Below are 25,984 nucleotides of genomic sequence, written 5' to 3' on the forward strand. Positions count from 1 at the left end.
GCCTCTCCTCCTGGGCAGTTACGTGTGCATTAGTTGTGTGTGTGCGTAGACCTGTGTGTGTGCACGTAGGCGTGTGTTAGGGTATGTGTGTGAACGTGCGTGTGTGTAGAACATGGACGGCTCCGACCAGGAGGCGCGGGTAGCTCAAAACCGGAGCAGCCGCGCCGCGCCGCCAGCAGAGGACGGTGGGCGGTGCTGCTGCATAGGCTTCTGGTTCAAGTTGAAAAAGGCACAGACACCAAAAACGGTCAAATGAGAACAATAAGCAATTGTGATTGCTCAATAAATAAATAAAATTGAACGTTTCATTATATCTATAAATAGCGTTGAAATTATACTGCTCATTAAAACAAGCAACCCTCCTTGCTGCCTATCTACAAGGAAAAATTATTGTTTTTTTCCGTCTAAATATGCTATTCAAAAGCACAATCTTTTACATTGAAAACACATGATGCTAATTAATCCATATATTAGCATTTTTCTTCATATGTGGAGCCATAAATGCTATTCCGGTATTTCTATAATTTCACAAGGTTGAGCATATGAAGCAGTGCAAGAAATTTGCTGTTCCCTATTTTGGTTCATGCAGTGAATATGCTATATCATAATTCGTGGAATATGTCTTTTTGTGATTTTTAATTATTGTTCATGGTAATTTCACTGCAGCATGTTATCATACATTAAAAACTATGGTAAACACATTTACATATTATTCACTTGTGCGTAATATGCATGTATTGTAGACAATAATTTAGATTAAGTTTTTAGTTCCGAAAAGTAACGACTTGACATTAATTACTCAATTCCTTCACCCCCTTTTTCTTCAGCTATTTGTGTACTAGTGGTACCCGTACGACTTTGCCCGTAGTAGAAAATTAAAAGATCATTTGGTTCACCTGTATATTTACAAATAATGGATGATAAACTTCTCGCCAATTTGCTATATTCATTTGCTAGCCAATGTTACGGTTCCACGTTATGATAATTTCGTAATTTATTCATCCACGTTGTTATAATTTGCTCGGTAAAATGTTCTTAAAATTGGAAGAGAAAAAGAACAAAATTGAATTTGCAAAAAATCATTTCGAGTTGCACCCCATGCTACAAACTAATTTTGTACCAAGTTTCCTGAAAATCGGCTGAACGGTCTAGGCGCTATGCGCCTCAAAGAGATCCTGACAGAGAGAGATCCAGACATCCAGATTAAATTCAAGAAGCAGCTTTGGACAATGTGTTTCTTTTAGATATTAAATTCAATGCCTTTTTAACGATTTCGTATTTTAGACCTATTCGTTTTACCCGTAAGTTTCAGTTTCAGATTTTATGGTGGAATATTCTCTACTTTATTATCCTTCAATTTTTAAACATAATCAGTACCCTCCTGTTCCGTGGCTCAACCAGAGGGGGGTTGGGGTCCTTAGGGCATCCCTCTGGTTGCACCGCCCCATGGCCTCCCAACCCAAAGCTTAGTTGAGTGTTTTTCAACTAAGATGAATTAAAAATATTTAATATTGAAAGGGGGGGAACGCGTTTTTGGAAAACAAAGTGATTTTAATATCGAAAAAATAATGATGTTGCGGTAAAACTTTAATTTCTTTTCAGCTAACTGGTCAACTACTCCCCCTTCGTCCTGTTTCTTTTCTTTTTTCATTATTGTTTTTATTTTTTCTAGTTTGAAAAAATTAAGCTGGAATAGCCTCTGAACCACTTCTCCTAAAATCTTAGAATACTGCTTAGGTTTTTAGGACTTCAATTTTGAAAAAATTTCCAGGGGAGAGCTCCAGAATTTCCTTCTTGTAAAAATCTTCTAAGTTGTCTACAACTGCGTTTATGGAAGTTCAATTTTCGAAAAATTGAAGAGGAGAAAATAAGAATAGATTTCTATTTATTTTTCAAAAAAAAAAAGCTCGGGTAGAATCCCAGAGTTCCATCCCTCATTCTAACGTCAATAAATATGGCCTATAATCACATTTTAAGGCTTCAACTTCTATAAGTTCTCGCGGAGCCCCTTGTACCATTTTTTACAATATCACCATCAAAGACCGTCTAAAATTGCGTTTTTCGAACTAAAAGTTTGAAATATTTTTTGGGGAGAACCCCCGGACCCCTCTTATTAAAAGAGATTTTTTTGAGCAACCACGATTGCTAATTGTTTTCATTTGACCGTCCTTGATGTCCGGTTCCTTTTTCAACCCCACCGTCCTCTGCAGGCACGACTCCTCCCGGTAGCCGCTGCTCCTGGTCGGTTGTGTCCATGTCCTACACACACACGCCAGCATGCATACACGCACGTCTACGCACACATACACAAGCCTACACATACACAACTATACACACGTAACCGCTCAAGAGCAGGGACAGGAACAGTTTCTAGAAACAAGAGAATGGGGTAGTAACCAATGAGTAGGTCCTGTCACAACTCGTGATTGCGAAAAACATAATTTGAATTCAAAATTTCAGAATTCAAATTAATTTTGAAAATTTGAAAAGTTTTTTTTTCAATTTGTGCCCATTAAAACTATTTTATAGTTGCGTCACTGGTCCTGTCGTCATGTTTTGACATTCATAAAAGTTTTATTAACTGTTCACCACTTAGAGATTATATAGGTATTCAAAGCGGCTTTATATAACTTGAATATTAAGATATTTTCTTCTTCCAAAACGCATTATTAGCATATTAGAGGAGCTGCTGAACTCGGAATAACTTCGAGATATGAAGTAAAAATGTACACCATATTGCGAAATTAAATATTCATACATTATTTTTTTGTATAAATTGAATGCCAAACGTATTTTTTTTTAAATTTTATATTTGTCTACAAAAGCTTCCTGCAGGTATTAACTATATTTTCCTCGAACGACAGAGCATAAAGGCGCTCAAAGGAAATTTGCACAACGGCGCCGATCAGGCTTGGCGCTGCCCTGACTTTCATCGGTTACTTGGAATTCACCATAAGACTTTGATTGTATCAGAGTTAAATGATTATATCACTTGAGTATTGTAGCATAAATATTTCTGAACTAATTGAAAAACGTTCATTTTGTAGAAATAATGTTTGATAGTAAATCAGAATTGTTACTAAGTGTTTATGCATGGCAAATGCTTAGAGATTAAAAAATGGAATGCAAAAAATAGAAGTCTGCTTTGCAAGGGACCTTTTTTTTTCTTTTAAAAGAACACATATTTAAATGGATGCCTGAGTTCTTGGGACTCTGGTTAAATAAGACTCAGTGTTAACTCCTCTAAATAACATTACTTAAAATCATCTTTAAATGTAAAGATACTACATGAAATTTTGAAAATGTCTAAATTATTTTTCTTAATTTATGTAATTTTGTCATTGAACAGTTCTATTGAATTTGAAATTTCAACAAAACGAACATTGGAAAAAGAAAAAGGCTATGAATCTTGTGGTGTTCTGCAAATATCATCATGAACTTCTTTGTTTTACTTATTTGTTAATCAATCTGAATGTTTTTATTGATTTTTGTAAGTAAAATTATAAATTAATAACTAATTAAAATACATTTTTAAATTGTATTAAAATATGTTTCTATCAATTATCTAAGTTTTTCTGTTATTGATTCTAGCTGGTTTCTCATTTATCTTATTTAGCTTTGGCAAACAATTGTTACACAATTCAAGAAGTAAAAATTTTTAAATAGAGATGATTTTTGAAGGAATCTTGATAATTACAAATTGCACCCCATATATTTAAAAGTCATTTCAGTATAAATTAACTAAAATTATTAATTTCAGGAAAAATTAACATAAACTTAAAAAAGAACTTGTTTTAACAGTTACTCTAAGTTTTTTTATGTAATAAAAATTCAAATAGATTACCTATAAATTGGTCTGATAAACTTCATACGTCCAATGGTAGTAACAAATTCGAGAGCTGAATCAATTATTCCTTTCCACTGAGCTTTTAAACCTAACCTAATCCACCTATAATAGATTTTAAAACATTACAAAAGTAGCATAATGCATGATTAAAAAAATAAAAAATAATATAATAATTTAAGACTCATTTTCACCAAATATTCCTATACTCAGAGAATTCTTGCTCAAAAACTACTTAATCAGCACGCATGCTGAAACACAATATTCCTTAAATATATATTCATTTCATATACAAATAAACAATGAATGCAGCTACATAAAAGTTTTGTTCATTAATAAATTTGTACAACTTTCTTAATAAAAACGACAAAATAAAATTAGCTTATCAATTTTTCTTCCCTAATAGACATAAAAAATATTTCTATTGTTTCTTTGATGAAATGAGAATCTTAAATTGCAACTCAAACTGCAGCAAATTTAAATGAATGAAAAACATACATTTTTTTCTCCATTGGTTAAAAGAAAAACTTTTTCTGAGAAATACAATATTTTTGCTCCTGTAGTCTCAAATTTAAAGCAACATTTTTTTTACTTATAATTTTTGATAGACAATGAAAAAAAAGCATGATATATCTGAATGCACTATTACAAGGAGTGATGTAACAAGGGATGCACTATTATAACAGGGAGTGATGTAACGGGGTGTTACGTTATTACTTGATACAGTTCTAATATAAACAGTTGTAGCAATGCATTTGACTTAATTACTATATAGGACTTCTAAAATACACAGTTGTCTCTTAACTTAAACTTCTGGAAAAGTGTGCGATCTTGTTTTCAAATTTCTGAACTCATTTTTAGCTATTTCCTTTTACAGTTGAAGTCGGTTATAACAACCTTTGTCCTCCAAATGCAATCAGTTGTAAACCATCAATGTAAAAGAAACAACATGTTATTAAGTCACATTAAAAAAACTTCTATAAATTGTACATCATTTTAAAAGAAAAGCAAAAAACTAACAAAATTTTTTTAAAAAATCAATGCCATTCATCAATCATACGTAAGTATCGTTTTCCTCTTATTTAGATATTGCAGATGCTTTCTGTTTTTTGACTAACAAAAAAGAAAAAAAAATCAACAAAGCACTCACTTTTAAATATCAGGGCAAATCAAAAAGTCTTTGTGCCTATTTTTTTTAGCCAAAATATGGCTGTGAAACACAAAGCAAACATATACATTCCCAGCAGTGACAGTTCCTTGATCCGTACCAGCCGTATCTGCTTTTTGCACAGGAGCGGAGCTGCTATCAGTCATTTAAGATGACGGTTGTTCTTCAGACATCCACAGCTTATGAGCAGCGAAGTGTTATTTGTGTTTTACAGAGCAAAGGACAAAAGCCCATAGCAATTCACAAAGAAATGCACCTACAGTTCAGACCTTGTCCTAGTGATTTTCATTCCACTGAAGAAGTTTCTTGCAGGGCAGAGATTTAGATGTGACGAAGAAGCCAAGAACGCGATACGACGGTGCATGGTTCCACAGACAGCCCGAAGAGTTCTGCCACAGGGGGATCTCTAACTTAGTCCCGCGATGTCTGAACCGGTGTGGTGACTATGTGGAGAAATAGTGTAAGTGGCATAGTTTACTATGTATATTTGTAAATACCTGTAGATATCTTTTTTTTAGCAAATAAAATAGACGCAAAGACTTTTTAATTTGCCCTCGCACTTTTAGAGGGGGAGCTCTGCTTACAGACTTCTTGCTGATGCGCTTAAATATTTTTAGTTCTATGGAGCAAAGGACAAACGCCCATAGCAACTCACAGGGGCACCTACAGTCCAGACCTTGCCCTTGTGATTTTCACGTTTTTGTTCCACTGAAGAAGTTTCTGACAAGACAGAGATTCATATGTGAGGAAGAAGCCAAGAACACGGTCTGACGGTGGCTCCATAGGCAGCCGGAAGAATTTACCACAGAGGGATCTCTAGTTTAGTGCTGCGATAGGACAAATGTCTGAACTGGTGTGGTGACTATGTAGACAGGTAGATAATATATAATTGCATCAGAATGTGCCAGTATCTATTTCTTTATTGTTTTGATAAAACAGTTGGACTGAAGTTGGGGCAATAAAAAAGAAAAGTCAATCATAAACGCCACATGAGCAAAACAGTCATTTAAGAAAAAACTTTTAAACATGCAAACGCTGCGGTGTTCCTTACAGAAATTACTGTAGTCAGTCAATGAAATGCTCACTACATGCAGAAAATTATCGGTGTGGCATTGTAAAAATAAGAATCAATGCACAATTAGAAGTGCTATTCTAAAGAAAGAAAAAGTAGGGAAAAAAAAGGAACAAGTAGAAAAATAAGGAGAGCACTCCAAAATGTAGGAAAAAATAGGAACTCTTCAGGATCTGCTTCTTGATTTGCCCTCGTATTAAGTAATTGTATTACCTGTATTGTACTTCAGAGTTTCTTGTATTCTTCAAGCCATACACATCAGTCAGTTTTTCAATTTTATTGAGTGGAAACGATTCCTTAAACAATACATTTTAATTATTTTGCTGAATTTTATGACATTAAAGAAAAGGGTTTAAAATAAGCTATACATTAAATGTCACAGACATAAATTTTTTAATAATGCTGAAGCCATTGTTTAAAAGTTTGATGTACACAATTATTACATGCACACTATGATGGATAGAGGAAGCTTTAAAAAACAAATAAGATTCAATCATATACAGTCATGTTCCCATCAATTTTTCTGAGGTTATAATGCCAGTAATTCACTGCGCACAATATGTGTATGTGATGATATACATAATATATCGTACTATGAAAATTAATAAAGCTTGAGGATGTCTAAAAAATGTTTGAGAGTATATAGCGTTTATCGAGTATACCCTATTGGAACACCCCTGATCATATAATAGAAAGCTGTTTAAACCTGCATAAGTAATTACCAAATTGTCTCAATTCGTTAATACAAATAGCCTATGACGTTAAAGCCACCACATTGTTAACTCAAATTACAGTTACTAATAATGTCACTTTTTACTCAGAATGAATTAATACAACTCCTGACTTAGTTTGAACTTTTGTTTGTGTTGACACTTGTTTAAAAAGATTTATCCCTTAGTTTTTTTTTTTGAACATAGCATCTAACCTTTCCTGTTATTCATTCAAGAACAAACTCAAGAAAAAGTAGCGACCTGTAATCCGGTTATACTTGTGTTGGTGATTTTGGGAAAGTTCAATTGTTGTGGGTTCTTTGAACAAATATCACCAAATGTGCGGTAATCTTTTTGAGATGCCTTGGATAATATTTCCCCCTTACTACTTAAAAAGGTACTTATGTATTATTCTATCGCTAATTTTCTTCAAAGAGAAATGTCGCCAAATGTTGAAATAGTTTTGGTAACCATAAAATGATGCTAAAAGTTTTCATTAAAAATGTTTCCAAAATAAATAATGAAAACTTGACAATTGTTTTAAATTGTGCAAAATAATGGAAGTTTTAGTCTTAAGTATTTGCCTAATTTAGTTGGCGGATTATTTTGTATTAAACCCTTTTGAAGCCCAGTGTGACTGCTATTCTCTCTCATGATTCAGAGCTTTTGCTGTCAAGACACTTAGCATCCAAAACAAATATCCTGCTCAAGAATAAAAAGCCAAAAAGCAATAATGAATAGAAATTTTGAAAGCTACTTCTGAGTAAATATTTTATGTAGAGGATTTCAAATATGCAGGTAATAGCATAAAAAGGTAAAAAGTTTCATTTTCTTACTTTTTTTCCATCTTTATGCTATTTTTTAAAAATTGGTTCGTTTATTTCTTAAGTCAACTAAAACTAAGTAAGTTATTAAATGTGATTAAGGTGAAAAAACAACGTAAATAAAGCACAAATATTCGAGATTTGCTGCATTTTCTCGAATATTTGTGCTTTATTTACGTTGTTTTTTCACCTTAATCATATTGTAGCACAAAGCTTATATGATAATTTTTCAAGTTATTAAATGGTTTTGAATCTTAACTATTTTTAGTTGAAGGGTCTTAAAATAAATCAATAGTTTTCAGGGAGGTTTTAGTTTTCAGGAAGGTCCCCCCCCCCCCTTTTTTTTTTGAAAGTTTTCAGACTGAAATTTATGAAAAAAAAATGTAAAATAAAATTTTAGTTCGGATAAAAATATTTTTTAAATATTCATTCACTTTTTGTAAACCATTAAGAAATTCTTTATAGGCAAAAGTTTCATTTCCCGTTAAGAATGTAAAAAAGCTGCAAATATACCACCATGCATTCTCATAGCTCAATGTTTTAGCAGTGTCTCTTATTCTTAACCCGAGATTGCTCGTGCGACCAAAACGAACGGGAGTGCTCGCGCAGGGTATCTCATACCCGAGGAGGTTTTTTAGTATTTTCGAGTTCAATTTTTTTTATAAAAAGGTTGAAAATGCAAATAAGAGAAAAGAGTATAATTATAAAATACTTTCTTAAAAGACTTGCATTCAATTTCTACATTTTTTTGCAAATGCATGCCATATGGTCCATGCAAATGTATTTGTCACATTTTTCACACACAAATATGTTTTTTGTCTTTTATATTGGGGCTTTCAGTACAGCTTTTGCACGTTGACTTTGCTTTTTTAGCAGGGGATGCAATGTCTTCACTAGATCCTAGTTTTAATTTTTTTAAGTCTCTTGGAAGCATTGCGTATGCTTTAATTCATAACTGTAGCAGAAATAGCCGCGCAAGGTATGATACACCCGTAGAAGTCAAATTCAAAGAAACTAATTTTAGAATGTCCCCACCATTTCTACCCCTTCAAGGTTATGACCTATGGGTCAGCTACTCAAGGAATCGTCCACTTCAAAAAAAAAGGTGCGGGAGAAATTTGATTGAAAGCGAAGAGGTGGGTATGTCATACCCTGCGCGAGCAATCTTGGGTTAAGAAAAGAAAAATCAGCATTAAAATATCTCCAAATAAATGCAACCTAGGGAATCTTCTTTTTTAATAAATTATTTACTAGGTGTATTAATGAAGAACTCTTAGCTGTCCCCCCCCCCCCCAAAAAAAAAGCACCAATGCCACAAAAAAAAAAAAAAAAAAAAAAAAGAAAAGAAAAGAAAAGAAAATGAAGAGTTTGACAATAAAATTATTTTGGCCCAGGTCAGCACAAAATGAGCTAAAAAATATGTTTTGGAGCAGCTAGTATTCAGTAGTGCAATTGAAGCAGGTTTGGGCTGGCTGCTGTTATGACCACACTGAAAAAAATGGAATCTAAATTTATGAAAACAAGATTACATAAATTATTTTTGTAATTCCTTGATAAATTGAATCACACAAGTTTTAACTTACTACCAGTGCATTTCCCACTGATAAATTAATATTTTACAGAGCAACATTTCTGATAAAGTGAGTTTTGAATTAGGAGAGACTTGTTGGGACTTGTTGATTTAAAAGAATGCTTACCTATCCTTATCATTTTTCAGAAAAATAATTTTACAATAACCTTTTTTCATACTGTATGTAAAACAATGGTAGAGGATGGGCATAAATAATGTTTTAAACATAACTTTTTACATTACCTCTTGAAGAAGGAAAGAAAGAAATTTTTGTAGTTGATATGACGAAAATTCAGCAATATCTTTGGCAGAGAATTGATCAAGGTCCTCTGCACTCGCTTGGGTCCATAAACCAGCTAAGTTCATACATTTCTTGGCTAAAGAACAGTCATATCTATATAAAAAAGAACCATATATTTGAAGTATTTGAAGAAATGTTTTATAAATTGCAAAATGAAAATCAAAGTGAATAGTTTAGATTTTTATTTTAAAGTTATTATTCTGTCCTTAGATAGTGTCATTTTGTTTGGAGTAAAATTTTTAATTGTTGCCAAAACCAAAAGTAATTATCTATATATATATAAAGCAGATGATGTTTCTTTGTTTCCTTTGTACCCGATGGCCAGAAGACCCCATAGTATCTACAGCTCTGAAACTTGGCACAAAATTTGAACGTACCACAGAGGTGTGCACCGTAAAGCTAAAATTCTAAATTTCTAATTAGTTTTTTTCTTAATTAAATATTTATGTGATTTTTAGCCCTTTTTTGTGTTAACTTCATCACAGACCCCCAACCAATCACGTCAGGAAAATACTTTTTGTACTATAGCAGGGTTGCCACAAAAGTTCAAGAAGGAAATTTTCTGATATTTCCAGATTTTCCAGCCGATTTTAGAGAAAAATCCAGGTTAATCAATGTTGACTTACATTATTTAATAGCAAAACAATATAATTTTACTGTAAATAAACCAACTTTATAAACCAAACAATGCTTTAAAATATTACCAATAATTGCTATGAAAATTTGGGTTCAATGAAGACAAACTTAAAATGAAATTACAAATGCTTTGAAAGGATTTGAAAGACCAGATATTTCCAATTAGGAATACTTTTATTTTTAAATCTCTGCAATTGAATTGCACATAAGTGTGTTTCTCTTTCAATGCAAGCATTCTATTTCTTAGCTCTTGTTTTTTAACTCTTTTTCTTACTTCGCAACCTTTTTCTATAGCAAGATGATATGTGCTAAGGACCATTCTAGCGTAATTGAGCATATTGTAAGAAAGCTCATTTCATTTCAGTCTCCCTTCCGTCAACCCTTAATGCTGCAAGACTTTTCCTTCAAAATTTTGACCAACATGCCCTTGCACACATCTGTGACATCTACGAAAAAAAAAGAACTCTGCAAAATTTCCAAAACATCAACATCTATTCTGTGAAAAAATTATCAGCAATGTGATAAAGGGATAAAATCCTAACAAATCTTTCTTTGGCAAGCAAGGATCCATAAAAATCATAGTTCATTCTGTCTCGAAAAAAAAAGGCTAAATATTTTCTGCAATAATGATTAATTTTAAAATTTATATTAATACATGAGAATATAGCAAATTATCACACTATTCTTCTAAAGTAGACATTTATTTTTAGTTTAAAATTTTTTTTACAAATCCTTAGCTTTAAAAGCAAATGAAGAACTAAAAAATTAAATACTTGTCATTTTTTTACAATTTAGTATTTTCGCAAAAGTATGTTATTGCTAATTAACTCTGAAACAGTTAAAGTCTGCAAAAATAAATAAATAAAGCTATTTTAATCTAGAATTTATTGAAACAACTTCCAACCATTGAATGGAAAAGTTTGAAGAATGCATGTTAGTTTCAATATTAGCATGTTTCCAAAAGAATACGTTTTAACCTATAAAAGCTAAAATTTTGAGACTTAAAATTTCTATGATCATTCATGAAAAAGAAAGAAAGAAAATTAATTTGAATTCTGAAATTTTGAATTCAAATTATGTTTTTCGCAATCACGAACTGAGACAGGACCCTACTCATTGGAGTTATTGTTTCTAGAAATGGCTCCTGTCCCCCCCCCCTCCAAGCCTGCCTCTCCTCCTGGGTGGTTACGTGTGCATAAGTTGTGTGTGTGCCTAGACCTGTGTGTATGCACGTAGGTGTGTGTGAAGTCGTGTGTGTATGTGTGTGTGTGAACGTGCGTGTGTGTAGGACATGGACGCCTCCAACTAGGAGAAGCGGATAGCTCAAAACCGGAGCAGCCGCGCCGCGCCGCCAGCAGAGGACGGTGGGCGGTGGTGCTGCAAAGGCTTCTGGTTCAAGTTGAAAAAGGCACGGACACCAAAAACGGTCAAATGAGAACAATAAGCAATCGTGATTGCTCAAAAATTGTAGAATAAAGGCTATAAAAATACTAGTCAAATCACCCAACCTTTGCAGATAATACTGCTTTGGTTCATGTTCGTATATATATATACAAAGAATGTGTGACGCTCATTGCATGAATACGACGTTCATAAAATAGCCAAATCATGTTTTAAAGAAGTATTTGATAATTCCCAATTCGCATTACATAGGAACAGCGAACAAATTCACAATTTCAGCATAAAAATCTTTTGTTATAGTAAAATGATTTTGCATGTTCTTTGTACTTCATTAAAATAGGATGTAATTAAAGACCAATATTTATTTCATAATATTTAAAGCAAAAAGGAAGCTTTTCATTTTGCAAAACAAAATATAACTGTTTAAACTTCTTTGCTCTTTAAATTTTAAGGCAATCATTTTTTTTTTTTTTTTTTGTCAAGTACATGATGATAGAATGTAGCAAATCTATAAAACAAATACAGTGGACTCCCTGTATCTGAACAATCTCTAATGTGAACACACCAATATTCTGAACACATTTTGATGGTTCCGGCGAATGCATATGCATTATCCAGTCTCCCTCTATATTGATCACCTCCATAATCTGAACACTTTTGTTTGGTCCCTTGAGTGTTCAGAATAGAGCAAGTCCACTGTATATTAACTGGCATAATAATAATAAAGTATATTTTGAATTAAAAAAATAAATACTCAGGCTTCACGGGTGGCATCCCAGGTGTATATAACCAAGCATTCCAATCAACCTTGTCAAGGACATCTTTCTAAACACAAAATTAGGGAAACAACTTATTTTAGTGTAAAATGTAACTCATGTATAATAGATATTTGCCTTAGCTGTCACAACACATTTAAAAATCACTTGGTTTTTATCTTTCATTACAAAATCAAATATGTGACAATGTACAGAAATAATTTTTTTAAAATTTCTATCAAAAATTTAATGTCAGGTGCCAAAAAAAAAAAAAAAAAAATCGAGTCATTTTAATGAATCCTTATTAATATTGTAAATGCCAAAGTGCGTTTGTACATTTGTTTCTTACGTTTTTATGACTTAACTACTCAACTGATCATCATGAAGTTCTGTGTACAAGTTGTCAGGGGTGCAGAATAGAACATAGCATAACTTTCATTTAGAAAAAAGGTATTCTAAGGTTTTCATTCCAATTTTAAAAGAAATAAAAAAATTAGAGAGCATCTGATCATAAAAAGATCATAATTGTTTAATTTTTGTAGCATTTTAAAACCCCATAACAGCTACACTGATGAATTTTAGCCGAAGCTCGTAGGATAACTAGAACATCCCTAATTTGTCATCTCAAGTTGTTCTCAAGCACCAAACCATAAAAATTTTAATTTTAGGACCTGAAAATGGCTCTTTATACCCAAAATAATGATCCTGTCATCTTAATTTTAGTTTCATTAGAAAGCCGATGAAAAATTTCCCTTTGGAAGATTTACTTCCTACGGATTTGACAACTCCAAAAGCCTAAATTAACAAGGAAAAGTTATAAGCATTTTTAAGTAAATTAAAATTATTTTTAAATTGGATGTTTATCATCTGCACAAGCTGTGCTAAAATTAGAGTGATAAAACTGTTAAGAAGAAATATCTGTTGCCATTTTTTTCTCAAGTGTGAACAACTAAAAAACTTGCTTTTGCTTTGAGGCTTTTGCTGTCATGTGGAGGGACTTTATTTTCATTATTGTTATCATTAAAATGATCATTATAATTTTCATTTTATTTTACTTTCATTCTTTAGCTTCTAGCAAAAGTTTTTGGAGCAAAATATTTAACAAACAGTTTTGAAAAATGCAAATTTTTTTATGTTCAGATAAAATGTATACCCGTTTTAAAATTACTATAAAATTACTAAATTTGAAATTGTTAAAGAAAAGTCATCCAGTTGAAAATGAAAAACATAAAAAATCAAAACTTAAAGTACCTGATTGGAAAAATACTTGTATAAGAACATCTTCCATGTGTCTGTATCGATGGATTTGTATTTATACTCTTGTATATAGGCTCTCAAAAACTTATCAAACACATCTAAAAAAGAACCTTTGTATTTAATTAAAGATACTAAAAGAACAAATATAACTATATCCAGTATACAACACCAAATATCAGAATGAGTATAAACATTTTTAAATAGGTACACAGTAAAAGTTCTATCAAAGCCAGATAAAGTAGAAGCCTTTGCCCAGGGCGGTAACTTCATAGGGAAGGTAGATTTACCCTATTTTGTGTTATTTTTCATTGAAACTCAATACAAAAAGTTAAAGGAAGATGGGCAGCAGCTTTAAGATTTGCCCCGACTCTGAGAAATAGAAGATCTGGCACTGAGTTTAATCTGTCAGGAACTCCACGTCCTCGGAATTTAAAAGTTTTTATTTAGCAATGTTTCAGGTTAAAAGTCCTTTCTTGAATGCACACCAAACAACTCAAAGCTAACCAAATGCTAAACATTACTTAAAAATAACTCATTGTTGGATAAAAGTAAATAAAAATAAAGAAAAACATTAAGACAACCACCACAGTGCAATATTTACCTGCACCACCAAGAAGCGTCTCAAGGTAAAATAATAAAGTGTGACCTTTTTCATATGGAACGGAGCTAAAGGCATCATCAGGATCAATGCCTCTTAAATCTAAAACCAACTTTGTTAATGGATTTTTTTCACCATAAGTTTCAACCTACGAAAAGAGACTAATTTAAAGTGAAGCTAAACCTCAAAGAACTTAACTAATTTTTTTAAAAATTTTTTAAAAAAAATTCAACTAAATGTTTGAAAGCACTTACGTTAAATAGCTAAATTGAGTATTAACAAAGTTTCAGTTTTTAAAAAAGAATTTGATAGGATTAATTTTTACAAAACATTTATCTCTTCAAACAAAAAATTAGATAAGTTTTCGAAAGTTACTTACATTATTAAATTGCTAAATTGAGTCTTAAAATAGCTTCAGTTTGAAAAACGAATTTTTATAAAAATTATTTTTAAAACATATTTATCTCTTCAAACAAAAAATTAGATAAGCTTTTAACAAAACTGGTAGTAAAACAAAAATCATTACTTTCTATATAAATATGGAAATAACTGAAAAACTTTTTTTTCATGAATTTTGCATTCATTTTCTCAATTCATAATGGTAACTTTAATGTGATGAAAGAATATTATTCAACCAGACAGATAAATAACAATATAAAACCATCAGGTTTTATTTAATTTAACTTATTTTATTATAATTTAAAAAAAAAAAAAAAAATCCCCACATTGGAAAACAATAATCCTTTTTTTTTCTTCTTTTTTTTTTAATTTTTAGCTTATAACGATGAGTATTTAAAAACCTCTAATATGTAATCTTGTCAATTTAAATGATAATAATACAACGTCAAAATTTAATTCAAACAAAATTTTGTTTTTACTTTTCAACTGGTGAAAAAAACAAAAACCATTAATAGTAACTATGAAATTCATTGTAAAATAAAGATTTTGCATTTCAATAACAATTTCTAAATTTAAGAAAAAAAATTAATTGTTCACAGTTTTTTAGATCTTTGAATTCACTTCATTTTGTATCAATCAGTTCTTCAGCTTTGAGTTGAGTTCACTATGTTAAGTAAACGAGAAACTGCCTTTTGATTTTTTTTTATAAATTAATAATTTATTTTCTATTACTTAAAGCAGAAAACTAAGAACATATATATAGAATTTCTATAATATTCTCTTGAGTACAAAATGCAATTTTACTTTCAGCACTGTTAGGTTTTAGGACAAGTAGGCATGGGTACTCTAATGAAAGGTCACAGAGGTTGCTGTGACCTTTCTAAAATTGTCTTCATTGGACAAATTTTGTCTGACCATTGGACAAATTTGGAACATGATTGTAAAAGTGCAATTTATAAATGCCTCAATGTCACTTTTTATTGGATGTACTTGTCTATGCGTACACACATTCTATCATTTGGCAAAATTTGGAGTTGCAAATTGTGAATTGCTGTCCTCCCAAAAAATTTAAGTTCAGGGTGCCCTTCAAATAGATTAAAATTTCTCCTGCATGTCTTATTTCTAAAAGATTTTGAATTGTTCAAAAAATACCCTTAAAAGATGCCAAATAAAAAACATTGTTTTTGTTCATGTTCTTCGTCAACAGCTTTTTACTGCTAAATTTAGTTTAGCAGATATTTTTTTAGTTCAGGATTAATTTTAAAAACTTTTTGAACTGTTCAAAATGCAATGAAAAATTGTTTGATTGTTGAATGATGTGCTGAGATCATTTGTCTGTAAACTTTGAAAGTTTTCTGTGAACAGCGTTCTCACATTCGTCTATATTATCTGGGTCGGTTCCAAACTAGCCAAAACGAGACTTACTCAATTTTGCAAGATAATTTTTTTTTATTAAATCAATTTTCCCTGAAATGTTTGTTATTTTTTCGAAATTCCCTGATTGATAAATTTTATGACTTTCCTCTGATTTCCTGGTTCTGCCCCCACTATGAAAATGTATTTTTTTAAAATGATGCATTGCGCCTTTTTGAAATGTTTTTTAAAAACTTTTACAGGAAAGTAGAATAAAAAAAAAAGCATTGAGAGCATACAGCGTACATAATTGCTAAGTTAGTTGCATTTTTTGTTAACTTTTCTCTTCCTAAAAAGGAAAATTTTTGGTCTTTTTACCATTGTCAATGTGTGCTTATAAAATGCAATAGTTAAAAATGATACGTAGTGTTCACTGATCTGGTCAGCCACAAATTGATGTAAAATAGCTCTGTTAAGTGAAAAAAAAAAAAAAAACTATATCAATGCCAAAATCATGAAAAAGTTGGTGAACACTTTATCAAAAACGTCTAAAGATTAGGAAATGTATCAAAAGGTTGCTAACCGTACAAATTTTACAATATAAAAACATTTTTATTTAAGCATTAAAAAAAAACTAACAGCATATTCCAAAAGTTCCCATCCTTCAAGAGCATGCAGATGTCTGGCACTTTCTCCATGCATGCGTCCTACTATTTTATTTTCAACAAAGCATGTGAAGCCTTCATTTAACCTATCCAATAAAATTTTATTAAAGTAATTAGCAAATTTAAAAAAAACAAAAAGAGAATGTATTATAAACATCAATTAAAATTAATGATATAGTACCTGTTGCTTTTTACATTCATTAAAATCTATTTTTGCTCACACAAGGAATAATCCAATCAATTACAGCACTCAAAAGATCTTAATCTACCTTTGGAGCAGGGGCGGCTCGTCGCTATGGGCAGGGTGGGCCCGGCCCACCCAAAAAATTGTAATTGATAAAATACATTATTAACAAAAATATCGTTTTGTGTTTCAGTTAAAAAAAGTGAAAAGTAAGGCGCACAACAGATTTCAAACATCTAGCCCACCCCCCTCTCCGCATATCTCTAAACATAACCAGAAAGTTTTTAAATCCCATTAATTTTAGCGCTGTGCACAGTTTTGGGAGCTGCGGGCTCGCGTGAAGCTGCCCCCGAAACTAAGAGTCACGCCTCTGCCCTTAGCCAATCGCAATGACTGTATCAGAAAGCGAAAAACGGCGGGTGATAACACCCGAAGGAATTCATTGCAACTCAAGGGTGGGCAAAATTCGCCGAGCCCTAACGAAATCATAGTTGTCTATAGCGGTTTGGAGGGAAGAGTGGAGGTCAGCGGAGAAGAGTCTAGAAACGTCGCTCACTAGAATAACATGTAAAAGGGCAGAGAATCGGCTGCCCATGCCCATGTGTCAGGGAAAACCTTTTATCATACCGTTCCGCTTCTGTTTTTTTCTTTTCTTTTTTTTTTTGTATTAATTTTTTCCTTTTCAACAGCTATTACTATATATATATATATAAGGCATGGAGATTGCCGGTTTCATGAGATTCCGTACATTTGTTTTACAACGCATGCATAATTTTTTTAGTTATTTGTTTGTTTTTGGAGTTAGAGATGCTTATTCTCAAAATTTCTGTGTAAGGACTTTCTTTTCGAATAGTAGAGCAGCCCGGTGTCTGACGCACCGGCGAAAAAAAAAAAAAAAAAAAAGGCTGATCCTCAGATTTTTTTGGTCGTCCACGCAAAAAATAAAAAAATAGGAGAAGAAAGGAAACTCCATATTACCTAATGATAATATTATCCAACACTTGATCTTTTACGTCAGTTTTAAGATTAATTTTCGTAATTTTCTATGATTTCTCAGTAGCTTTTTTAAAAATTGTGTCCATTTTTTTGACCATAGTTACTTCTTGTCTTAATATTTAAATACTTGTGAAGCAGTTATTTAATAGAGTTTTATTTATATATTTACTTATTCATTTATTATTATTATTACTTCGTAAAAAAGGAAGGGGGGAAAAACTTCAGCCGTTCGTAATTTTTTTTTTTCATTAGTTTTTAATGGTTCGCGAACATTTTTTTTTTACAAGTTAACAAGAAAACAGCACAAGTCCGCGTGAATTTTTTTGAAAAGCTTTTGCAGGCCCGCATGTCAAAAAAGGTCGAGAGACACTGTAGAAATTACATTACTCTTTTTCATCAGATCGCAGTTCTATTGGTACATACCTTAGCTTTCTTTTCTATCATATAGGATAGGTATAGTTTTGACATTAATTAAAATATTTAGGATCCTTTCAAGCTAATGTGCCTATAACTAGTCGATTAAATATTTTGTTAAGGGTATATGTGTGACCGTAATTAATTTTTCAACCACTCTTACTCAAAATTATTATTTAATAATGATGATAAAACATAAGTTAAATTTGAAAGTCGATTAGTAAAAAATGCAGCAATAGAAATATTATGTTTATTTCTTTTATTTCATTTACTTATTTTTGTTGTTGTTCAGACGGACCTTTTAGATGCTATTTATCAGTTATCCATGTTTTAATTTTAAAGTTGCTTGAATTGTTATGTCAAGATGCGTATACTGTAATTAAAGTATATTTTTTTAAATATTGTTGAATACCTTTTTATGCCTGTCCTGAAAATAATTTAATTCACCAAGCAAAACCATTTTTCACGGGGGTGTTTTTAGTGGTAAGGGGTCTTTCTCTTTTTGAGAGTCTGGTTCCTTAATGTTTCACAGTGTGCCACCCCTCTTGGAGGGAGGGGAATGGCACAGTTGATGAGATTAATATTTTTATTACAACATATTATTATTATTACTGCTGTTAATATTATTATCAATTCGATCGCTTAAGGGAAGCCGAGTGTTTCATTTAAAATATGCAGGGTGTTCCGTTTTAACCAATAAGACCTTCATTTTCGCAACTGTTTGTTCAAGGTGCATACTTCCAATTGCAGAAATGTTCAAAATCAGATGCTGAGTTAAGATACTAAAAGTTTAAAGCGAAAAAAAAAAGAGTCAAAAACTAAAAATAACTTTTTATACTGACCCTAGGCCTCCTAACTTACATTTAGGGAAATAATCTCAATTGAAATATATTACTAACAGAAACAATTTGACATTCATGCGAGCAAAACTCAAGGAGATATTCGAGTTTAAAGTTTTAAGGGACCAGATAGAAATGAGATAGGAACTTATCGTCCTTTCAGAAGAATGATAGGTTGTCAAAGTTAAAAAACAAAGTATTTATGTTTTTTAATGCTATTCAAAAACAAATGCAAATTTTATGCTGTGATACGCGAAAACACTACAAAACATTAATCAATTTGAAAAACCAGATTTGCACACAAAAATTTTAAGCCTTTTTAAACTGCTATATTTTCCCTCAAAAGGTGTTATTGACAGTGAGTGTGAAAAGGTGTAAGTCACGAAACGCTGCGTTTCATATCTGGGTGAACATTGGTCGTACTAATGTCAAACTTTTTGTGTTGGAATTACATTTTAATGGTGATGACTTCCCTGAATATAAGTTGGAGAACCTAGGGCCCGTATAAAAAAATTGAATTTTGTATCATTTGACTCATTCTTATTTTTGCTTCAAACTTTCAATTCCTTAACCTTGCACCTGATTTTGAACATTTTTGCAATTAGAAGTATGCATCTTGGACAAACAGTTGCAAAAAAGAAGGTCTTGTTGGTTAAAACGAAACACCCTGCATAATCTATGTACACACAAACCTGTTTTTGTGCGATCTTTCTTTTTGTACAATTTTTTTGTGTGATTTCTTTTTCCCGCGATATATGAAAATTTCAATCAGATTGGGACTCAATTGACGAAATTATTTATGAAACAGACAAAATGTTTTTTAAAATGAACGAAGTTATCTTTAAAACGAACAATTTGTTTTTATGAAGTTCTTATCCACCGCACAAAAACAGGTTTGGGAGTATTAAATCAAGTGGTATAATTTTGTAGGGCTATCTGAAGTTTGTATTAACTGATTTAAGTATCATTTTATGTTCCTCAGCATTAGTTTACCAACCATTGTTTTCATCATTTTATCTGTGTAAACATATAATATAAGGGTCATTCTCCAGAAAACGTAACTTTTGAACGCAAAATATTTTTCAATTTCGAAACCTTTTGTTTTCTTTTTTTTTTCATTCTTACAAGAAAGTGTTACCTTCTAGAAATAACCATAAACAATGGCCCAGCTAAGTTCCAATTATTTTACTCATAAATAACAAAAATAAAAATCATAAATTTTCATATTATGACATACTATGTATATGTTCACGTTACACAAATTGTACTTAGTAGATTACTGGGAGTATACCCTCAGGAAAATTGATGGGAACATCACTGCTTTTAAATAAACGAGTTATTAAGCAACAAAAACAGTCACACAAGGTGTATGACACGCCACGAAGGTTGTGAACCAAAAATTTTCTAAAAAAAAAAAAATTAAAAAATTGTTGTCAGGTTTAAATAGATATATTTTTGATGACATTAAAAATCATCGTTAAATGAATTGTTCCCTAAAGTTTTTACTGTAAAAGCCGTGTGACAGAAAAGTTACACTTTTTGAAGAATGACCCATAAACATAACTGCGGGCCCACCCACTAAATTAAGGCACGAGCCGCCACTGCTTTGGAGAAAGAAATACTAAGGTAAACACACCCTTAGATCATTGAGACATAGATACGGCAAGTGGAGTGGTTGTTGATGCAGGAATCTTGGTGGGGGAAAGTGAGGGGAAACTTCGTGACAGCGACCTTCCATGGAAGACGTTTCCCCAGAGCTACACTAATTCTCATAGAGATTTGAATAGTCGTTGACTTTAATTTTTTGCCTTCTGCCTGTAATGTTTTGGTACATTTCTTTTTCTGTCACCCATAGAAGCATAGTTAACTGATTCATGGATAAGTTTTTTTTTTTTTCAATTTCTACAGTAAGTTGTTGAGTTATGCCAATTAAAAAATGACTCTAAAAGTTGCGCTCATTAATAAGTAGAGTTAGTATTTCACACAAGTTTTCAAAACAAAGTAAATAACAGCAGAGTTCTTTACTACTAATGGAAATTTCTTTATTCTTTTTCTCTTTCCTTTTATAGTGCAAGATAGTATTTTTTACCAATTCGTTTACTATTTCATGCCTACTGGAAATGAATAAAATATTAAATTTGTGAAAATGATGTTAAAGGTTTTAAATGGTAATGTATTTCAAACTATTTTTCAGCCTATCTTCCCCGTAAAAGTTTCTTCTTTTTTTTGTTTTTGTTTTTTGTTTAAGAAAATTAATGAAATGAATAAAGATTTTATCTATTGCAAAAACAATGCCAAAAACACAAAGAAAATCTTCAAAAATAAATAAATTAAATGATGAAAAAAAACTTTCAAAAGACGAAATGCAATCCCCCTCTCCCCTAGACCCACCCCCAAATTTGGGTGTTTGAACTTCGTCTATGGTTTTACTTTTCAGCAAAGGTCTTTTTTTTTTTAATTCAATCGCTGAATAATAGAGAAAATTTTAGAAATTCTAAACATATCTTTAATATTTTGTGTTCGAATTCAAAAAAAATTCTTTGTGAAATCCGAAATACAATTTTCCATAGACTTCACAAGTTAGAGGTTGGCTGATTTTAGAGAAGTGATTTCACTGCGCAAATGATTTTATTGCTTGTAAAAGTGGTGGGTGAAATGAAAAAGTGTTAATATTGTTTCATAGGACAGAGAAAAAAAAGGTTTTGATAAAGTAATTGTTTTATCAAATAAAAACAATGATTTTATCAAATGTTGGCATGTTGAAGAGTCGAAATCTCCCGTAGAATAGAGACATATAGGAATAAAGTGCCGGAAATCGAAGGACTTAACCATGTGGTACACGGCGTCGAAATTATTTGAAGTTTTTCCCTGGAGATAAGACCTGACGCCCTTAATCTTGCTTCAGAGCATACAATAGCGAATGAATGGGAGGGCTCGTCTATCTCTCAATGGTCTAAGAACACACCAGTAGTGGCCACCTCAAGGTTTATATTTGAAAAAATAGGATTCCAGGTTTGTAAATAGATTTAAACATGAAGGAGGTAATACCTCCTGCATGTTTGATGCACTTTTGAATTTATTGGGGACCTGTAAAACTATTTTTTTTTCAAGTATAAACCTTGAAGTGGCCACTACTGGTGTTCTACCTTACTGTAAAGTGCTACCCCTTAAGGAAAAAACATAGCTAAGTAATACTATCTGGCAGTAAACATTTTGTCCCAAAATCTCTCTGTAGCAATGTGTTGTGTATATAGAGGAAAATTCACTGTGACATTTCTCCTGAAAAGGGTTAATGAATTAAAATTACTGCTTTTAATTCAAACATATTTTGACAAGAAACAATTTTATTAAATTTTAATAAGTATTAAGTTTGAAGTTAAAAGTGTATCCTCTCTCTCTCTCTCTCTTTATTTGTATATGATCATTTAAGTCAAACATTTCAATGTTTTAAAAACTCACTAAGCACTACTAAAGACAAATTAATAAGATTTTCAAAAAAAAAACAAAATAATTACCAAAAATGCTCAAAATTCCGATTAGTCACCAAATTTCCAGTCCAACTGTGGCTTATTTCATGAGCAACAACATCAGCTAAAGACTTATCACCAGCCTAATTATTTATACAAGAAAAACATAACAGCAGTAGAAAAAAATATATTCAATATCAACTTTGCAACATAGTTTTATTAATTATGCGTTGAGCGTTGCTACATTATTGCTACAAAAGGTAAAGATATGAAAGCAGAACTATTTCTTTTCAGACTTTTCAATGCTTTTTTTTTTCTTTTAAAAAAGTGGTTCAGAAATTTTATGTTCATTGAAATACTGTTATTCATGACCAGACCACCTAAAAGGTAGCCATACAGGTCCGCTTTTTCAAAAACTATTGAAAATAGGAGCATAGGTAAGTTTTCTACACCAATTCGCTTTACGGAATTGATGTTTTCAATTAAAGTTACTCAGGCTGCTATAAAACTTAATTTTAAGCAGTAAAGTGGCAATGGGGGCATCCACATCAAATGCTATGGAGCAACCCTCAAAATAAGATCAAAAACCCTCTAAAATTACACTTCCCCTTTAAAATTTTAATGGTGTAGTCTGTGCTGTGGATCCCCCTTGCATGGCACCCCCATGAAAGGTGAAACATATAAAAGGCTAGTTTACATTTTGTTTATTTTAATCTAAACTTTGTTTTGCTTTGATTAGCACAGGTCAAGAACTTTTCTTCTTAAATTTCAGAAGACTAAATGAAAAAAATTACATACGAAAGCGAGAGACTCTGAAAAGTAATAACTTTACTAAGCTTTATAAGTAGTAAATAAACTAACATTAATAGAGACAAAAATTTAATGAAGAGTAGTAAATAAACTAACATTAATAGAGACAAAAATTTAATGAAGAGTACTAGAAAAATTTTGAAAGTCATCCTCATATTTATTGGAGATGAGTTTATTCTAAGAAAAAAATTGTCCTTAAAAGCAGTGGTACATTTCATGTGAAGCTTTGGAAAGACCTTTAAATATTGACTTAAGCCATATATATTTGTGTAAAAGTCAGTTTCCATGTAAGTTAACCTCCCTACTTCTAGTATTAAAAATAAATGAAGAAAATATTAATTTTTTATTTTCAAAAAAAAAAAAAAATCTTACCTAACTTTTTGAGTTAACTTTTGAAAAAGAAGTAAAATGAAATGCATTAAAAACATTTGAAATCAGTTATGAGGGATACAGTCAAACTGTGTATCTCGAAACTCCTTATCTCAAAACCCTTGATGTCTTGAAAAAAAAATTTCCACAGCATTTTCTATACAAAGCCCTATGTATTTTCCATAGTTATTTTGAAATTTATTTTTCGAAACCCTTGATATGTCGAAACTTTTGCACAGAAGCAAGTTTCAATTGTTGCTTTTCCTTGGCAATTTTTGTAATTAAACCAGTTCCAGACATAATTGCTTAATGTTTTTCACCCCTTTTCTTGGAAATTTTGTGAATAGGGAATTGGGACAAGATAAGGAGTGTTGGTATGAGGGGGGTGCTGTGTTTTCCCCAGAGTTTAGAATCTTTGTGCCTCTCTCTCGTACATGTTGTCCACTTTGAGGAAAGGAGGTCGATTTTTTTGTCCTTCAGTTTTCAAGCGAAAACAGAAAATGCATTCCTCATTTGCTTTTTTACCTCCTACAAAATGGCTGCTGAGAACTCTTTGAATGTGGGGTTACTGGTTGAAGATAAAATTATAATTTTTAAATTTTTAGGTGAAAAAACCAAGTTGGAATTGTTGTTCATTTCAAAATCTCACGCTGTGCACTTTCTACAAATCTAGTAAAATATTGAAGACTACTTTATTGATTGTAATTCGAAGTGGTCCCATAGAACATATATAAATGCATATAGTGTACGTATCTGTAATTGTGAGAGTTACTAGTGTAATTTTTTTAAAACCGTGATAACTCGAAAACTCGATATCTCAAATTTTTTTCCCATCCCAAGAGATTCAAGATATTGAGGTTGTACTGTATTTATAATTTTGTACGAAAAGATTTCACATTATTGCGATCACAAATTTTGTTTTTTGAAAACAAGAGGCAAGACCTGCAAAAAGTTTTAAATTCTCTGTTTTCTGTACTTTTTGTGACTTCTGTCTTTTATATCTATTTACCAAGTCTGGCTCTGACCAGACAAAATGAAGATATATCAGAATGATTCAGTATTTATTTTTAGAGTGTTCATTTAAAATTGTTAGACTAAAACTAAAAATGTTCATGTTATCCCAAAGACTTTTTTCGGGAAGAATTTTGGAAAATTTTGCTCCTGATATAAATAGACTCCCGACTTTTCACCTTGTTTTCTTTTCTAAATTGCTTAACTTAGGCAAGAGCATATATCGTCACCTCAGAGCAACACTAAGACATCTAATCCCAGGAATAACGATAAGTTATCCTACTGTTGGTCTGAGGCAACGATATAATAAGTTTAACATTCAATTCAGTGTAAAACCTTATGTAATATGTGATTTTTATGTTTTGTATATGACCTTGTAGTTTTGTGCTAATACAATCAAGTTAAACGATATCCAAATATTAGATTCTGGAGACAAAGAATAGACATGTGCTTTCACACTCCTTCAATTCTACATCCAGAGCTGAAATGATGTGAAAGCACCTGTAAATTTGGTTAAAATGTTAAGACATTAATTTAAAATATCTTACCAAGAGTGTAGGAGTTAGAAATGTTAAACATGGGTTCTCCATTCCACCATATGGAAAAGATGGCGGAAGAACTAGCAAATCATAAATTCCCCAAACATATTCTCCTAAAAGATCTTCAGCAGTGCTTATCATTTGTTCCGTCTAAAAATTGTAAAAACAGAATTTATTTAAATGGTTTTCATAAAAACATTGTAATTATTGTACAGTTTTACTAAATTTATATGACATTTAAATTGCATGACAGTTGTTCACAAGCATGATAAAACACAGAGCCATTTCATAGCCATTTGCTTCACAAAAATTTCAAGGTTTCTTTCTTTCTTTCTTTTTTTTTGATCTTAAGATTTTTTTTTTTTTTTGGTAAGAGGTAAGCGGGCTAATAAAAGAAAGGAACTGTCTGGTTTTATGAGAAATTTTAGTCCTAAAATATACCAATAACTTTCACCCCCCATGACAATATTCAGCAATTCAGCAACATTTAAATTGTAGGGTAAGTGTAGCAGCTAAGTTCAAGTTGTTAGTGTCAATGCTGAAGAACTTGTACATCAAAAAACAAGATTTTTATCTCGTGTGTGACACATTTCTTTCGATCTTGTGAGTAGAGGAAAAAAGGAAACATTTAGCAATGTACAAGTAATTTCTGAGATGAACACTTTTTTTTTTTTACAAATGTTGATAGTTGAGACAATGTGTATTTTTAAACTTCCTTTTTCCATTTTGTAGCCTGCATACAATGTTACAACAAGTCTCATATACCATACTTTTCTCCACACCATACCAAATAGTGTAGTGC

General features: G+C 31.6%; 2 protein-coding genes across 2 annotated transcripts in view; one reads left to right on the forward strand and one right to left on the reverse strand.

The window, feature by feature from the left end:
- The window catches only part of LOC129226756 (kinesin-like protein KIF23), a 58,175-nt gene extending 54,751 nt beyond the window's left edge, over positions 1–3,424 (forward strand). Inside the window, exon 15 of the mRNA XM_054861387.1 lies at positions 3,350–3,424. The gene's annotated coding sequence lies outside the window, so the exon portion shown is untranslated. The remainder of the gene's footprint in view (positions 1–3,349) is intronic.
- The window catches only part of LOC129226622 (leukotriene A-4 hydrolase-like), a 66,557-nt gene that overhangs the window by 14,426 nt on the left and 26,147 nt on the right, over positions 1–25,984 (reverse strand). Inside the window, exons 8-16 of the mRNA XM_054861251.1 lie at positions 25,192–25,332; positions 22,502–22,596; positions 16,528–16,639; positions 14,140–14,284; positions 13,533–13,636; positions 12,281–12,351; positions 9,432–9,582; positions 6,298–6,380; positions 3,845–3,949 (exon numbers count right to left, since the gene is read on the reverse strand). Of these exons, the coding sequence (XP_054717226.1) occupies positions 3,845–3,949; positions 6,298–6,380; positions 9,432–9,582; positions 12,281–12,351; positions 13,533–13,636; positions 14,140–14,284; positions 16,528–16,639; positions 22,502–22,596; positions 25,192–25,332 (1,007 nt within the window). The remainder of the gene's footprint in view (positions 1–3,844; positions 3,950–6,297; positions 6,381–9,431; positions 9,583–12,280; positions 12,352–13,532; positions 13,637–14,139; positions 14,285–16,527; positions 16,640–22,501; positions 22,597–25,191; positions 25,333–25,984) is intronic.

This window comes from Uloborus diversus, chromosome 7 (assembly GCF_026930045.1).
Source record: "Uloborus diversus isolate 005 chromosome 7, Udiv.v.3.1, whole genome shotgun sequence".
Classification (NCBI taxonomy): domain Eukaryota; kingdom Metazoa; phylum Arthropoda; class Arachnida; order Araneae; family Uloboridae; genus Uloborus; species Uloborus diversus.